A 16,869-nucleotide genomic window follows, 5' to 3' on the forward strand; every position below is an offset into this window, starting at 1 on the left:
TGAGCGCCCTCTACGTTCAGCGACGGCAGTAATGTCGGGAGTACTGTGGTAACGGGCGGCAGACACCTTTCAAAGCGGGGTCTCTGCGGGTAAGATAGGCAAAAAGTAAACATGTATGTACATTTATCTTCGGTTATTGATTTATCCAACTTATGTTAGACCACATCAGTTGTTCGTGAGTTATTGTAATATGGACGAGGAGTCGACGTTCATGTATTACTGTCGTCTGCTTTTCTGTCAGTATTTTTGACCTAGTTTGTTTGTTAAACTTTCCTCCGTGTCCGATTCATTAGCCTCGCAGGGTTCTCACGCAGTACGCCAGTTATCAGTAGGGTTTATTTCCGCTCTCAAAGTATTCCTGGATCAAGGTATCAAAGATTACGATCCCTTGTTTACTTTGTTTACTTAAGGTGTAATATATAGATCGTCGGCACTGTAAGCATCCGCCCTGGCCCTAGAGTATAAGGAATGAATGTCACCGAAAAAGAGCGTGGGTTGCTCAGTTGGGAGGGACAGCTGCCGGTGACAGAACGAAGCATTCCTAAACTCACTAAGCGCAAAGGGTTCACCAGAGGGATTCAAAAGCAGCTAGCTCTTCTGTTTTGTACATAGGATATGGATTGCAATTACCAATAACCAATATGACTTTGCCATAACATCAGTTAATCTATAATAATTACAATGATTAAGACTATACAAGTGTAACATCATGCCAGTCAAAGCAAACAGATAATGACTTTATGGTATAATAAGTATTAAAATAATGGATGTCAATGATCAGCAGGCAGAAGCAGTTTTTAAAATTATATCAGAGTTTGTAGAAGACCAAGGAAGTTGGAATCACTGTCTGAGGAAGTTAAGATTACATCAGTTTCCATCTGATATAGAGAGGGAGAGAAACACAGAGGAAAGGGATACATGATTAGGTTTTGTCTTGGTTATGCAGGTGAGGCATTGAACTCACTGTGTCTTACATATGAGTACAGTAATCCCTCATTTATTGCAGGAGTTTTGAACCAGAACCACCCACGATAACCGAAAATCCGCAAAATAGAAACTGTATATTTAGTAAATCTAGGTCAGTATCAGTGTCCTCCAAAAAAAGAGAGAAAGGAGGTTTTGCTTAAGAGTGACATCATTCCCACTTGCATGATTACTGCTTAGATTTACAGCAAACATTTTATGAATAATAGCAGAAACAGGTGATTTTGCATAGGTAAAGGGGAAATGAGAAAAGAGGCATTTTTCTTGCAATTCGTCCCAAACAGTTATGAACAATAATAATACTAATAATAATCTCTTTGAAATAAAATTGATCAAAAATTTATTTTCGACTCAGCCTTGAGTCCAGTATAGTCAGCATAGTTCTTTTATACTAGTATTCTTTTTGTCATGTTAGTAGTTTTTATGTTTACGTTTAGATTTTTTCAGAACTAATTATTTTACCAATTTGGTAATAGTTAATTTCTCTTTTTTTCAGACTCTAGCATGCTGGATATACTAGAGGGTGCTTTGTAATGCAAAGAAACAATTGTGCTGCCCACTGCACTTGCACCTTTTATCTGAAAAGATTTCCTCAGTGAAACAAGTTTTTCTGTGTGTACAATGAAGGACAGCATGTGATGCAAAAAATAAGTTAGCTTTCCCTATGTATTCTGTATTTTTCGCTTTTTCGTGGATGTGCAAGGCAGGAGTCAATGAAAATGTGCATGAAGAGGTAAAGAAAACTTACAGAGGAAGACCTGTGTTATGTTCCATCTGCTATGTAAAGATTCTTTTGGGAACCTACCCACAAGACAACTGCCTATTTACATAGGAAACAAATTAAGAACATGAAAATAAATATTTGTTGATAAAATCAGTTTTTTCACGATATTATTCACAATGGAGCACTATGAACTTGTGCAAGAAATGCCATCAGTTGAACGCATGTCAACTCAGGATCGACTGAAACATGCACGAAAGCGACGGTCACAGCAGTTAAAAAAATGGACACAGTATGAACGTCAGCTGGAGAAGGAGAGCACAAAGAAGAAGAAACATCAGAACCAGCAAATAAAGCAGCAGAAGAAACCCAATAGAAATGTACGCTTTGTAGGAAATATTGCCCTTTTAGAGGCAACTGCAAGAAACGATATAAATGAAGGTAAGCTTAGTTATTGTCAACAGTTTGCTAGTGGAAATCTGAGGCTCATTTTTGATGTTGTGGCTCACAGTTGTTTTGGATCTTAGTTTACACACATTGATAAACCATTTCTTGTTATGAATAAATAGGAAGTTTTGCTAGTCGTAGCATGGCAAAACTAAGTCATTAATATATGTAGAAGTGAGAACTGTGCAATAAATTTCAGTGCTTGTTGTACTTGCAGTAAAAAAATTATTGGAATCAGGAGTGAATCCAAATGTTACCAATGAAGATGGTTTAACTGCTCTTCATCAGGTAATTGTCATCAAAACTTTAGCTATTTAGTTCAAGCTCTAAGCTAAGTCTGTCTTCTGCTTTTTTTTCTCCAGGTATTTAATTGCAAATTCTTGAATTTGTAGCTTTTCTGTAATTTTATTGTCAACTTTGGATGTACCACTTCTCAAGCATATTCAATTCAGAAGTAAAATGTGTGGCATCAGAGTTCCGACACTCTAACTTTTGTAAAGAATTCTTAACAGGGACCTCTTCCTTATCTGGAAGCAGAAGTCTTTCTCAGTCTCTCAGAAAAGCTTTTTAGCTGTTCTACAAAATCATATAGAGAATTTGCTGCTCTTCTCATTCATTTGTTATTATAACAATTTACAGTTAATGACAAAAAATAGTTTGAATCATGTTGTATACATCAGCTGAAAAGTTATTGGGATGGCACAGTGTGACACTCACACTGTGTAACAGGCAGACATTTTCTGAAGTGTATACAATTTGTAATGATAGACATGTCCTATTTTGAGAGTTCCATCAGCCTTCCTCACCTTCTGATTCTGAGTGCCTATGCATGTGACTGACAGATTCAGTCTCTCCTTGGCTGTACGACTTCTGAAAGCTACCATTTGTGAAAGAATTGTGATCGATCATCAGTGGGTCTGAATTGTGATTGTGGGAGGGTCCCTCTGGTGTGATGGGTGTAAAGGTGGGATGGTATTGTTGATTGTTGTGCTGTGTGTTTATAACCTTATAGAGCTGCTATAAATAAAACTGTATTTAAATGTGACACACATGTGATCAATTACTCTTACCTGTTGCACATTTTTGTATGTCAGATGCCCTAAGATTTTGATCTTAAAATATATATTTAAACTAAACTATGATACCTCCCCCCCTTTTTCTTTAATAAGTGACTGAGGTTGACAGTTCATTTCCACTTCGATCTGATCACTTTAGGCACATTCCACCAACTATGACCCTCTTTCAGACAAGTGTTGGGTTCAGGCAGTTAATATCACTTTCACTCTTCCTCTCTCTTTCATATACACGCTCTTCCTCTCTCAAGGTACCATATGAAATAACATCAGTGTGGATGGTTTCAAAACAGGATATTGATGTCCGTGACATAAAAATCTTAACTTAATTTGCTATGTTGATTTATCTTTGGAGCCACCAGTAATGTAAAAGATAAAAAAATAAACAAGCTTTAGAGCAAAATATATAAACAAAGCATAAGGTATGGATTTTCCATAGATAAATATGATACCTTAATTTTATATTTTTCTCAGACAAATTCTGGTTTGCTTTTCTGTTTTAAAAAAAAATTGTTTAATCATTTGTTTTAAGGTAGATGGGTGGAGAGGAGGCTGTCTCTGTTTCTCTCTCTGTTAAGTTCTTTGTCACTACTGAATTAATTGTTTGGTTAATTTTCATAAATGTTTCTGTTTAATTTTGGGGTAGTTTAGGCAGTGGCTACAGAATTTATTCTCTCTTTATAACAGTTTAGCAAATTCAGTACAGGCAGTTTATTCATGCGTGTAAATTCTGAGATATGGTTCCTCATTGTTACATATTTTAAAGGTTTTAATTATTATAAAAATGCAGAAATCAAATTCATATTCATAATAATTTTGTAGCACTTTATTGCTTTTTTAGAAAATCAGTTTCATTTACAAAAATGAGTAAGATAGTCGGGTTGACAGTATTTGACATTTCTTATAAACATTTGTTTTAAAAATATTTCAGTGTTGTATTGATAATACAGAAGAAATGATGAAGCTGCTTTTGGAGTACAAGGCTAATGTCAATGCCTGTGATAGTGAGATGTGGACACCACTGCATGCAGCAGCCACATGTGGTCATGTTGTACTCTGTAGACATCTCATTGAACAGTGAGTTACCCACATCATCTTCTTCATTCACTTACCATGTTTTCTTTGGGAAGGAACAACTCTGCAGCGCTGTTTTCAATTATTTATTTTTTCAGTATTTGCAAAATTACTATCCAATTTTGAATGTGCAAATTTATTCTTATACGTCTTAAAACAGAGTAGCAAACCTTGGCAATGACATAACAGTTAGCTGCAATAACAAGTGAAAGAATACAAAAGCAGGTTTTTTTTTTAAATTAGAGGGTATATGAGTGTGAGACAGAGAGAGAGTGTAAAACAGAGATTATTAATACTCATTTGTCAGAGTTTTTTTCCCCCAGTGGAGCTGAACTGCTAGCAGTCAATGCAGATGGAAACATGCCATATGACATTTGTGAAGATGAAGTTACCCTGGATTATATTGAAACTGAAATGGCAAAAAGAGGTAACAGATCTTGCTCAGATGTGGCATGCATTTTGTACCTATATATAGACTTTTGGTGATGAGCTGCTTTTAGCAGCATACTTTTACTCTTCTTCAAATCTCTCTCCCCTCACCTTTCTCCATCCTTCTGACGCCCTCACCCCGTCATCCCCTTTGCCTTCTTTGTCCTCAGTGTTGCTTATCAGTTGTCAACAAGGTTTTTATTCTGGCGTTTTAAGTACTGTGCTGTTTTTCAGTTGTTTTGCTAATACTATTATTAATAAATAAATCAGGATCATAAGATGCTTGCCTTTTCAAAATTTTAATAAGCACCTATTGAAATAAAGAACTTCCTAATTTGCTAACTCTTACAATTGTGTTCACCTGTATGTGGAATAAGAAAGCTACTAAGGTGTAATTCTGCAATAACAGCTCCCAAAGAAAAATAAATTGAAGACTACTACATTTTATAGCTATTGTAACTGCTGTGTACCCATAACTTACATAAGTTATGTTTCTTCTGACTTGATTTTTGCTAGTTTTCTTTCTTTATCTTTCTAAAAAGGCATCACACAGGAACAAATTGATGAAACACGACTAGTCACAGAGCGAAAGATGCTTGCAGATCTGAAAGAATTGGTTGCTCAAGGAGGCAACTTAGATTTGGTTGATGGGTCTGGGGCAACTATGGTAAGCTAGGTTTTACTGTTTTTCAATATTTTTTAAAGAGGAACAGAAAGTGTTAGTATGTATGTTGATCTGTTGGATAGTGGGTGTTCTTTTTTTATTCATAAGTAAAATTAAAAGACAAGCTGAGTTAGAGCAGCAAAAATTGATGTGGAAGTGGTATCATTGATCATATTGACATGCTTTATTTTCAACACCACTATATGACAGGTGATTGGTTTAAACTGTACCAATATACAACTTTAACTGTTCTTGTGACAACAGATTACCTATGTGAACTGTTTTCCCACAAAGCATAAATATATGCAGTGAAAAGGAGAACAAAGCTATTCCCATCATAATAACATTTTTTTTCTTCTGTTTTAAGCTACACATAGCAGCTGCAAATGGCTATGTTGAGGTCGCTGAATTTCTGTTAGACAACCATGTGGCTGTGGATATTGAAGACAATGAGTCTTGGCAACCAATACATGCTGCTTCCTATTGGGCTCAGGTCTGAACTTTTTATTAATATTATTATTAAATGCAGTATTTCTTCTATTTCTTTTTCTTTTCAAACACTGCAAGGCATCAGAGGATGTATTACATTTTTAAAAAATTTTCGATCCGAACCAAGAGTTTAAAATTTTCACAAAACCAATATGTTCTGTATCTTTTATTTTCAAAAGAATGGGGAAATGGTGAGGACAAAAATGGACAGTAGCATAGCCAGCATTCTTATTTAAGTCAATAAGCAGACGTAACTTTATTTTGCAGCAAGAGATTTTGGAAATGCTTGTTGAGAATGGAGCAGATCTAGATGCCAAAACAAAGAATGGAGAAACACCATTTGGTATGGTCTTCCTGCCCCCTCTCCCCCTCTCAGTTTTTTTTCTAAAATAAAAAATTACTGAATGTGTAAATTCATATTTTGACATTTTGCATTCTGTACATTGTACAGCCATTGAGATGACTTTTTTTAAGAAAATGAATTTTAATGGGTATAACTCACCCTATTCTTTACCCCAGTCTTTCTTCCAGTCATTTTGTAAGTTTTCTTTAGTTTGTAATCTAAATCTCAAAAATAAAAGTTTATTCTTATTGATCCTTAAATACAATTGCATAACTGTATGAAAACTATGGTAGCAGCCAGATATATTGTATAAATATGGTAGACAAACTATCAGAAATTTTAGGTAGTATCTTTCATTTTTTTATCATGGGTAAATCATTTTATCACTACCCAGAAAGGGCAGAGAGCAAAGGTTATTGTCCCATTATAGCAGATCAGTAGAGATACTGTGCTAAGGTGTTAAAGTATAATAAGAGTACAACATTATTTTTAAATGAGTGTGATGAATTCAGCAAAAGGTACTTTTTCCCAAAATCTGAACAAAAAAAATCATGCTTTATTCGTAAGATTTGAACATTAAACCTTTGAAAAACCATCAGACTTAAGTATCCCCAAACCATGTCAGGAATCTGAAGTATGAGCAAGCATTTTCTACCACTACACACAGGTGTGGTTTTAAAAGTGATGAAAGCAAAGGCCTAAGGAAGATCCTCAGGTCTCATGACCCAAGACAAGTTATTAAAAAAAAAAGCAAGCTTGTAGGTTTTTCATTTATAAGGATTAATTTCTTCTAAAATATAGTCTTACCATAATTAGTTTTCAAAAGAGTATAAATAGCTGTTGGCATTAAATAAGGATAAACAATTTGCAGTAGCTACTCTCTAACAAGATATTAAAGTTACACATGGAGAAAGAGATCAGTTCTGTCATGACCTATGACCATGTTATTTGAGGGATAGTTAATTAAATTTTGAAGGCTATTGAGAGTCTGCTATATGATTAGTAGAAAATGCTAATATTTTGTCACGTTCTTTGGGCATAGGCATAGTGAATAATGTTCAGAAGGAGTTTTTATTTAATTATTATTTCATTATTTAGAAACATTCTGGTATATTGTTCTGTTCTAGATTTATGTGAGGAACCAGATTTAAAACAGAAAATTCTGGATATGAAGGATGAAATTGAGACCAACAGGGCAAAACGCCAACAGAGAATGGGATCTTCAAGAAAACATCGTGTCAGCTCAAGAAAGTAAGTTTAACCAAGGTTTTGTAATGTATTTTTTTTTTCTGCATTTTGTTGTTAAATAGTCCTTTAACAGCTATCGCTTTGAGGCCAGTTTTAGAACTTCTCTCCTAAAGGAATTTATTCGGCCAAAGAGAAAATTTGGTGGAGAAAAACAATGAAAATGACACATGATGTTTATAAGCAGTACAAATAGTGAAATAGTGACCAATATAAACAATAACAGTTCTACAGTAAATTATATTCCAAGCTGGATTGTTACTTTTTCAAGTTAGCCTATTGTTTAAAGTCTGATTTATGGCTGAAATTTTGTTGTAGTAATTTGAGGAACAGCATGGGTCTTTTTCATTTTTGGTTTTGATTTTTTAATGCACAAAATGTCATAAGATAAACAATATTTGATTTTGATCTGATTCAAGGTTTAATGGGCAAACTAAAAAGCTTGTTGAACGTGGAAGTATAAGCATTTTAAATTGTTTAGGACACTTAGAGAATGCTTGCTGTTGTCTGATTGATGTGTTTAGAGCTTTCACTTAACAGTAACAAGGCTTGTGCTGTCTTTGCCCCTAGTTTGAACACACGGGGAAATAACACAGAGTTTCAGTCTATTGCAAGGTAATTATTTGTGACAGAAAAATATGTACACGCCAGTGGCACTTTCTATCCATTGCTGAGCATACCATGTATAGTTCGTTTTTTTAACTTATAATAAAAATAATTTTTTTTAATATAAGCCCATTTTTTTCTTCAAAAAGTAATTCTCTTGGTGAAGGATTGATGTAAATATTAATGCACTTACAACATAAAGTGTGTGTAAAGGGTTGCAATATACACAGAGATAAAAGGAGACGTATGCTTTTTTGTGCATGGGCTAAGAACCATTCGTACATATCCAACTTGCTTTGTTGATATGCCTGAGGACTGTACGGGATATTTTTTTCTTCCTGAACTGCTTTATTTGAGTAATGCTCAGACATAATCTGGCCACATATACCAGCAGGAGGAAGTAAAGGCTTGCACCACCTCTGTCTTGGAATCTCAGGGTCCCCTCTTTAACTTGTAGATGCATAACAATGTATTCTTGTGGAATTCTTTACCGACAAGCAAAATTACTGGGATCATTGCTAAAACTCAAGTGTTTTCAATGAACCAAAGTGCTAGCATGCATTTTCATAAAAAGCATTATTCTTGTTCTCTGTTTTCGATACGCGATTTTGTTTTGGATCAGTGTTTTGCCAGGACACACTTTGTGTCATTTTTATTTGGCAGTGCCAAGAATAGTTTTTTTTTCTTTCAAAGCTTGAATTAGTTTTTTTGCTCTTGTAAAGTTTTCATTCTTGTATCACCCAAAGAGATTTTGTTCGGCAATGTACTGGTTTGGTTATGCTCTCAGAGAGAAATCTTTTTTAACTAGCTACTTGTTTTATTTATAAATCAGTTTGATTTTTGGACATGCCCTTTTTGAAAATCCTTTACATTGATTTTTTTTTTTTCCTTCTATATTCATTGGTCCAAGTCATATGCACAGCTTTTTTCTCTTGGTTCTGAGGAGAGAGAAAAATCGGATGAGGAGAGAGAAAAATCAGAAACTGAAAATGAAGCAGAACATAATTCTGAAAAATGATTATAAATTGACGTATAGATTTCTGATAATCCAGTTTACCTTTAATTATTAAGCCAGCAATGGAGTTGAAGGAAGCCCAGAAATGTTGCTTCCAGTAGCAGTATTGTTAGCTGGTGTATGCTTTTTCCACATTTTCTCCACAGTTGCTGCATCCTGCATGCAAGTTTTCAGGCATTTTCTGTTGCTATAACTTCTATTGTCTCCTTGTTGTGGTGTATATATAGAAGTATGTTGTGCTTTATATTACAAGAAGAGGTGTTTGGAACTATCAACTTGTCAAATTTTTTTGGCAGTCTTCATGAGTGTTGTATGCTTACTCTGTAGGTGAATTCTCGTGAACTTACAATCACGCTGTGGAGTAGGATTATTTATAAAAACTGAAATGCCTTTATAGCTCTCAGTATCTCCCCCAACATGTGAGAAAGAGTTCATCCAAGAATAAAACATAATTTGTTGTGTGTATACTCAGTCCACATTGATATCCTGCAAACAGTTCAGAAGATGTGAAATCAATGTGCTGTGGGTGTTTTCACAATTATTTAACTTCAGGCTTTGCTTCTTTTAGTATTGAATAGACGATTTATTTCTGTTTCAATTTATCAAAGCAGCTTGATTTTATGGACGCATGGTGTAGCATCAAAAGTAGATATTTTATATTCTTGGGTGTTTTCACCTTATGTATCAGGAGTTGTGGTTCTTTATAAATAAGTAATTGGGATCATGGTGTTTTCTCTTTTATGTACTTGTACATATTTTAACCCTGTTTCCACTACAGTTTGTTTTGGCATGCATCATTGATGGCAATATCATTTGGCTTCCATTTATCTTGGAATAGGTGTTGTCATTTTCAGAATTGGATTTTTTTTCTAGCCTATGTCTAAAACAGTGGTTCTTAACTCAGGTTCAATCGAACCCTAGGGGTTCGGTGAGTCGATCTCAGGGGTTTGGCCGAGCCTCCGTCACATAGGTCAAGACACACCCGCAATTCATGAGGACACTAAAGAAGGGTTCGGTGAATGTGCATATGAAACTTGTGGGTTCGGTACCTCAAACAAGGTTAAGAACCACTGGTCTAAAAGCATTGTGAAGTCATGTGTTGATTACTTTAATATCTATCACTGCCTGGACTGTTGTGGCAAGAACATTGCTATTGTTTCAAAATGCTTTTTTCTTTGCTTTTTTACCTGTCTTCCTATGCAGTACACATTTTTTTTTTTTGGTGGGGGGGGAGTTGCTTTTGGTCCCAAATGGGCATATGATTTTTTTTTTCAAACTGTGAGATAACTGACGTGTTATATAGTCAGTCAAAACTTGAGATAATTAATTGGTTTTTTAGGTTTTAAACCTGCAAGCTCAGGTCCCACACATTTTCTCAAAATCTGATAATCCTATTGTTCCAAAATAGGTGATATACTGGTTTATGCATAATGGAATGTAGTGGAAATTTCTTAAGCTAAAGAAATATGTATATTTGACTGGTTCACTAAGCATAAATGTTTTATTGCAAGAGAGGGGAGAAGAGCTATTAATTATTATAAAATGAATTAATCTCTTAAAGTGGATGGAAGATTTGCTATTTAGGCCTGTAGTTCATTTTTCTTTAAAGTAGATATTACTTAACACTCACAAGACTAGAGGCAACAAATCTTTAAATTTGTTATGACAGGAATTGAAAAAAGGCATGGTCTCAAGAAGTAAAGATATTAAAATAGAAAAAGGAGAAAGGGCTGACACATTCAGGGAATGACATTCATGTTGTGATGGCTGCAGATTCTCATTTAGTGTGTATGTCTTGATTCTTTCGCACAGTTCAAGGCTTATTTTAAAAAGAGTAAGGGGGGAAAGAGACCAAAACTGCCCAAGAACCATTACACATGGTTTGCATAACTTTTTTGGTTTGTTTTGTTCTCACAATTTTTGTATTATTTTAATGACAAGAAGCATTACTTTTATTTCCATTAATTAATAGTCAATACTTGTGGGATAAGCAACGTTTACTTGTTTGAGGACAGGACAACACAATTGGCACAGTAAAAGTAGTGAAGTGGCACTTTACATCAACTGTTTTAAGGTTTCAGTTTAGATTTCATGAGTTACCAAAAAAGCTGTTCTTCCTTCCTGGACTATATTTTCTACATGTGATGTCAGGATTTTGTTTCTTTGTATTTGTAACTTAAAATAAGTATTGTTCAGTTTGTATTGGTTAGTACTTTGTGACAACATTTTTAGTACAGATAGTTTGTTTTAATATTTGCTATAAGTGTATTTAGGGCTATAGATGATTTTTTGGATAAGTGTGTCATTTATGTTGACTTTACTTTTACTCTTTAGTTTTGTTGTGTGAATAAGGTAAGAGGGATGGTTGATAGTGGTGACTGAAAAAACTTAGTGATAGGAATAAATTGATTTGGTGATAATACATTATTTTCTTACATCTGGGAGTTCGTCTTTAGGTTTTTCTTCTGGGCATGCAGGTGCAAAGAAAAAGGGCTTGTAACTATATATTTTAGACTAATCATTGTTAATATTTTGATGCCTGTGGTGTCACATGCATTAATATTCACATAAGTATAGATGTAAGCAAAGAGCAGTGAGGACATTCTGTTTCATTTCCATAGTCGACCACAGGAATATCTGTGCTCTTGAGTATTAAAATCCCTTTGTTAATTGCAACATATTAGAATATTTAGGGTAGGCAGTTATAATTCGTGTAAATTTATGACACAAGCTAATGGTTTAGATAAAGCATTGGTTATTATGGAGAATTAGAGGGGGGAGATGTTTTGGTCTTTTCTAATGCAAGGTGCAGCAGGGTTGGTGTTTATAGGTCAACTCTTTGATGTTTTTTTTCCAGTTTTTGCATTGCCTGCCCCTGTTTGTGCTTCCATCCAGTGGGGCATTGCAGGATAGTCTGGACAAGGCTGTTGTGGTGTTAAGTTATGGTAAAGGTAGTTCCCTAAACTTTCTATGTTTAGGCAGTGAGATATTAGAGACCCTTCCCCAGCCCAATAAGTCAGATACCCTTTTAACAGGTAGGTAGACATTGAGGGGTGTGCTGCCCCATTTAACCAGCTATTGTGGGCTCCAAGGCATTTGATGCCAGTGTTCAAACCACTTCGGTAGTTAAACTCCTCTTTGTAGTGTATCACCATTGCCAGCTATGACAGCTTCCTTCTACAGATGTAGATGTTAGTCTTGTGCTCAGTTAATAAAATGTTCATGAGATTTTTTGTCAGGGTCAAGCTTTCACAGCCATGTAAGAAGATAGCAATTAAGAACAGCTTGAATTTCCATATTATTAGTGAAAGAAGAAATTAGAATGTAGCTCCTTTCCTTCTGATGTAATGGCTGGATCTTGTAAATTCCTCATGTTTATCGAAAAGGCTTGTGATCATCAAAATTGATCAAGTATTTCAAAAACTTTACTTGTAGCTTTATCCTTGCTTGACCTGATTCCTAAGGAATGTTTCTTTTGGTCAAAGATTTATCCAGGGTAAATTGTTGGAGTATTCTTTATTCTTAACTCTGTCCCTGTTGGTAGTAATATAGATAATGCATATAATTTGTGACCAAGATGTTTGTTGGGTAGTGTTTTTGCAGTTTTAGTTAGCACTGTGTTGAAGAATTTACGAGGACACTGCAGCAAGAAAGTATTTATCTGTGATGGGAGAACTAAATTTGTTGAATTCAGGTTGTGAAAGAATACAGAATGCAGTATAGCTAAATAATTGGTCATCAAAAAAATGCTGTTTATTTTAGTCTTATTAAGCCATGGATTTGTCTTACAAAAAACACCAAATTAAAACCCCAAGCAGTTAACATATTCAGAGCAAGAATGCAAACATTTGTTTCTAAGCATGTATTTTGATTTGCAACCCAGTACCTGTAGCAGGAGCTTTTGCATTTTTAGATAACTAGACATTCCGCACTGTTTTATCGTTTTTCATTTCAGCCTTGCACTATCGGCAGATTCCCTGTATAGTTCCAATTCCTCACTGAATAAGAAAGCAGCTTTCAGGTTAGATCTGCACAGCCAATACTATATCAGTATGGCTTTCTTCTCATCCTTCATACATAATCTGTTGAATATGTTTCTCCAAATTTATGATTCATCATTACTATTATTTCTGGCCTTATTGTTGCTATCTTTACTTCCCACATGTTTTCTGTTTCTCACTGCATGTGCAACATAAATGTGTAGCTTATACAAGGTTTTTGTTAAGTATTATGTGAAGACTCAGTTGTTTATAACATGTTTAATATCTAGTCAGTCAAATCTATCCACGGGAAATTAATTCAGCTGTGTAGTATATATATTTGAAGGATGTTTGCATATAAGCATATTAACCATTTTGGATCTGAAGCAAATAAAGTACTGTACGTTTTGTGAGCTTTGTAGATGGATAGCTTTAAGTCTCTAGCAGAGAAAAGGTAATAGGGAAAGATGTGGTAAGGCAGCTACAGTGGTGGGTCAGGTTTCTGAAGTTACAAGTAGGAGAAAGTTTCATTTTATACTTATGAACTTGTCTTGAAAATAAAAAAGAAATAGAAATTACAACAAATGTGTGTTAACTATCAAAATTGTTCCAGTTAGGTTGTGTCATATTTAAAAATAACAGATTTCTTTAATTGAATTGCACAAGGACTTGCTAGATGTAAAAAATAGATTCTGGTATGTTGCCCAACTTGACTACAACATACATTAAGAGTGACTGCTGTTACTTCATGTGACCCTTCAATGGGAGATGTCTGGGCTGGAGAAGCTTGATCATTGATCATTAGATGCCTTACCACTATGTTTAAGTTTAGTTTGAAAGAACTATGGAAAACTTTTTATAATAATTTAGCAGTTTGCCTACTATGCATTTCTTACATCTGTCCTTTTTTTACCCAATTAAGTCTGCATCTATTACAAGAAAGCTTAGGCTAATAATGTGTAACATACTGCTAAGTTTTAGTATTCTAGCAAATGCATATTTGTTGCTAAATATATTGCTACTGAGAGATATGTATGGACTGGACATGCTTCAGATTAATCACTTGGACAATATATACATACTCCAAACATGTGAAAAATTACTCTGCAGACCTAAGAGTTTTTATTTTGCATAATCAAGGAATGCAAAAGGATTTTTCATAGAAAACTTGCAAAGCTATGAAAGTATCTTTGTTTAATAAACTAGGTAATTGATTTCACAATAGAGAGAATAGAGTTATGAGGATGTTTGTTTAAATAAAAATATATAGTCTGTTTGCATGCATTCCTTCAGGTACTAAAAATTAACAGCTGTAGTTACATATCTGTGCAATAACAAGACAGAGATGTTACCCTTTGATTTTTTTTTTTTTTTTAAAGATAAAGAAACTCGATTTTAAGGACAGAGCATCTAAATAGGGCTTACAAAGTGAGAGCTGACTGGCGTGACTCACTTTCAATCCTGTTTTGACAGTGCCATTCTGGTCCCTCACATAGAGCAAACAAAGTGTTAAATCCTTCAAAACAAAGCAAGTTTAAATCTTTGCCAAGAACAGTCAAATTTTCAAGAGTCCATGTTAGCAGGTTTGTCATTGTCACCTTGTGGAATTTGTCTTTTCAAAGCTTTAAATAATATTTAATTATCTTGATTTTTTTTTAACTGCCTTCTTTATCTGTCACAAAACTTGTGTCTGGGATAGGAGGAGTAAGTGCTCAAAGTCTTTACTGATACACATTTTATATAAGAAAGCTTAAGAAGCTAAAACTCATTGAGGAATGCACAATAAGGAATGCATTTGTTTTCTCCTTTATGCTTAGTAAGACTACAGTATAGATTTCGTTTTAAAGGTAGCTTAAGTGGCTATTAATACTGCATCTACATTGATGACTTATTTTCAGGTTGTTCAAACATTTACTTTTGGATTTTTATAGTTACCTCTTATGCCATTAAGATATATATATAATGTTCACAATTGCTTTTAAAATTATTTACAGATGCACTCATTTTTATTTAAGCGGTTTAAGCATAGCTGCAATTAAATACATACATTCCTGCATGTGCGTACATATCGTCTGATGATCCACTTTTTACTCTTCCGGTCACCAGAACAACAACATATGGCCACAGGATTTTTAGTTATTGTGCAGCAAAACAATTGAACTGTCTCCCTTTCCATATCCGCCACCTTTCCACTATTGAATCCTGAAAACTCACCTCTTCCGTAAACATTACTCCTAACAACCTTTCCCATAATGCTAGTCCTTTTTCACAACCTTCGTTTTGCAATATCATGTTACTTTCAGCTCTTGTTCTTGTTATTTGGTTCCTCTTTAGGTTTTCTGTATTTGATTTTATTCTTGATTAGTTCTGTTGTTTATTCTTTTTTAGTTCATATGTTATTTGTTTGTTTTCCTGTCCCTCGTATGCTGTCCATGTTTCATTCTTGTTCTTAAGCGCTAAGACCATACTCCTTAGGAGTGTGAGCATGTGTTTTATAAATTTTGCATTTATTATTATTGTTGTTATATACATGACACATATATATTGATGCATACAATGTTGTAAATAGGTTTATTCATATGGAAAGTTTAGTTGTTTACCAGCAGTGTTGTTTGAAACATTCAAATGAAGACACAAGTATTTTTAAAAAAAGGGAATTAGATTCTAAAATTTTAAAATATAGATATGTAAGCCATTTAAAGTGAATCAGTAGATGTTAATCAGTTCATTAGATGCATGAATATGGAGTCTTTCTGCTTCTTGCTCCCCACCCCCTCTAGCATGTGGAAGCATGTGTGTACACAAGTTATTGTGACTTATGCAATGCTTATCAATGGGCAATCATTTGCAGTCTTCTCAGTCTGTTATGAATGTGCAGCACTTTCTTCGGCAGCTGTTATGTGATTCAGCGAATAATTTTCAGCTGGAAGATTTAACAATTTATTTTGCTTATTATTATTTTAGTTTTCCTAATATGCTTCCAAATGTGTGTATTATTTTTTATGAATTTATGAACCCTGTATACAGCATGCTTTTTAATGACTTTAGAATAGTATGTGGTGATTTTTATAAAGTATCATGCATAGATACTAGTTACCATTTTTGTGAATTCATTAATAAACATTACAGTTTCATTCTGCACAATTCTGGCCACGCTTTTAGAATTCTTTTTGAAAAATAAATTTCAAGCAACATATATGGATAGGTGGGATTAAACAGGCCAGCATGATAAGAGGTGATTATAGCGCGGTCTAACAGTTGCATTGCGTATTCAGGAAAGTATTATTCATCCTTATTGCTTGTGAGGACATGAATCAGCTTAAATATTTGGCGACCCTGGCTTACAGTCACACTTCATGTCTTCTGCTGCAGTGCCTCAGTGCGCAGGAGCAGTATGAGAGGGGATAAGAGCCAGCTTTTCAAGAAAGAACATAAAGAAGAAGCCCTCCATTTTGGCCTTGTTCTTATGCAGGATGAAGACTTATCTCCCGTAAGTCACACTCTTTCCATCCTTTCTTGGTCTGCACCTTTGACATAGAACTATGTTGTGTAATAAATTTTGGATGTTGTTTCTTAGTTAATTTTGACCACATGAATGTCATAACTATCAAACACACAACCTTCTCTGCTCAGTACAGCACCTATTGTCATTTACCCTAAGGAAAGTTTAAATAATATAATTACAATTTTAAATGATGATATCAGATAATTGTGTTTTTATGCAATTTATTTTTTGGTTACCACCTTCCTCTGCAGCTACCAAAAAATCCTATGTATTTTCCATTTATAGTCAGTTTTG

The 16,869-nt window shown here is 34.5% G+C and overlaps 1 protein-coding gene across 5 annotated transcripts in view; it reads left to right on the forward strand.

Moving 5' to 3' along the window:
• The window catches only part of LOC112576415 (protein phosphatase 1 regulatory subunit 16A-like), a 27,412-nt gene continuing 10,543 nt past the window's right edge, over positions 1 to 16,869 (forward strand). Inside the window, exons 1-12 of one of the 5 annotated variants that reach the window (XM_025258788.1) lie at positions 1 to 89; positions 1,481 to 2,146; positions 2,370 to 2,440; positions 4,157 to 4,302; positions 4,623 to 4,726; positions 5,271 to 5,395; positions 5,760 to 5,885; positions 6,149 to 6,224; positions 7,352 to 7,475; positions 8,040 to 8,084; positions 13,046 to 13,111; positions 16,443 to 16,560. In XM_025258788.1, the coding sequence (XP_025114573.1) occupies positions 1,885 to 2,146; positions 2,370 to 2,440; positions 4,157 to 4,302; positions 4,623 to 4,726; positions 5,271 to 5,395; positions 5,760 to 5,885; positions 6,149 to 6,224; positions 7,352 to 7,475; positions 8,040 to 8,084; positions 13,046 to 13,111; positions 16,443 to 16,560 (1,263 nt within the window). In that variant the 5' untranslated portion in view covers positions 1 to 89; positions 1,481 to 1,884. Of the gene's footprint in view, positions 114 to 1,480; positions 2,147 to 2,369; positions 2,441 to 4,156; positions 4,303 to 4,622; positions 4,727 to 5,270; positions 5,396 to 5,759; positions 5,886 to 6,148; positions 6,225 to 7,351; positions 7,476 to 8,039; positions 8,085 to 13,045; positions 13,112 to 16,442; positions 16,561 to 16,869 lie in introns of all 5 variants that reach the window. The other 4 variants (XM_025258789.1, XM_025258791.1, XM_025258790.1 and 1 more) reach the window with 4 other exon arrangements.

Source organism: Pomacea canaliculata, linkage group LG12 (assembly GCF_003073045.1).
Source record: "Pomacea canaliculata isolate SZHN2017 linkage group LG12, ASM307304v1, whole genome shotgun sequence".
Classification (NCBI taxonomy): domain Eukaryota; kingdom Metazoa; phylum Mollusca; class Gastropoda; order Architaenioglossa; family Ampullariidae; genus Pomacea; species Pomacea canaliculata.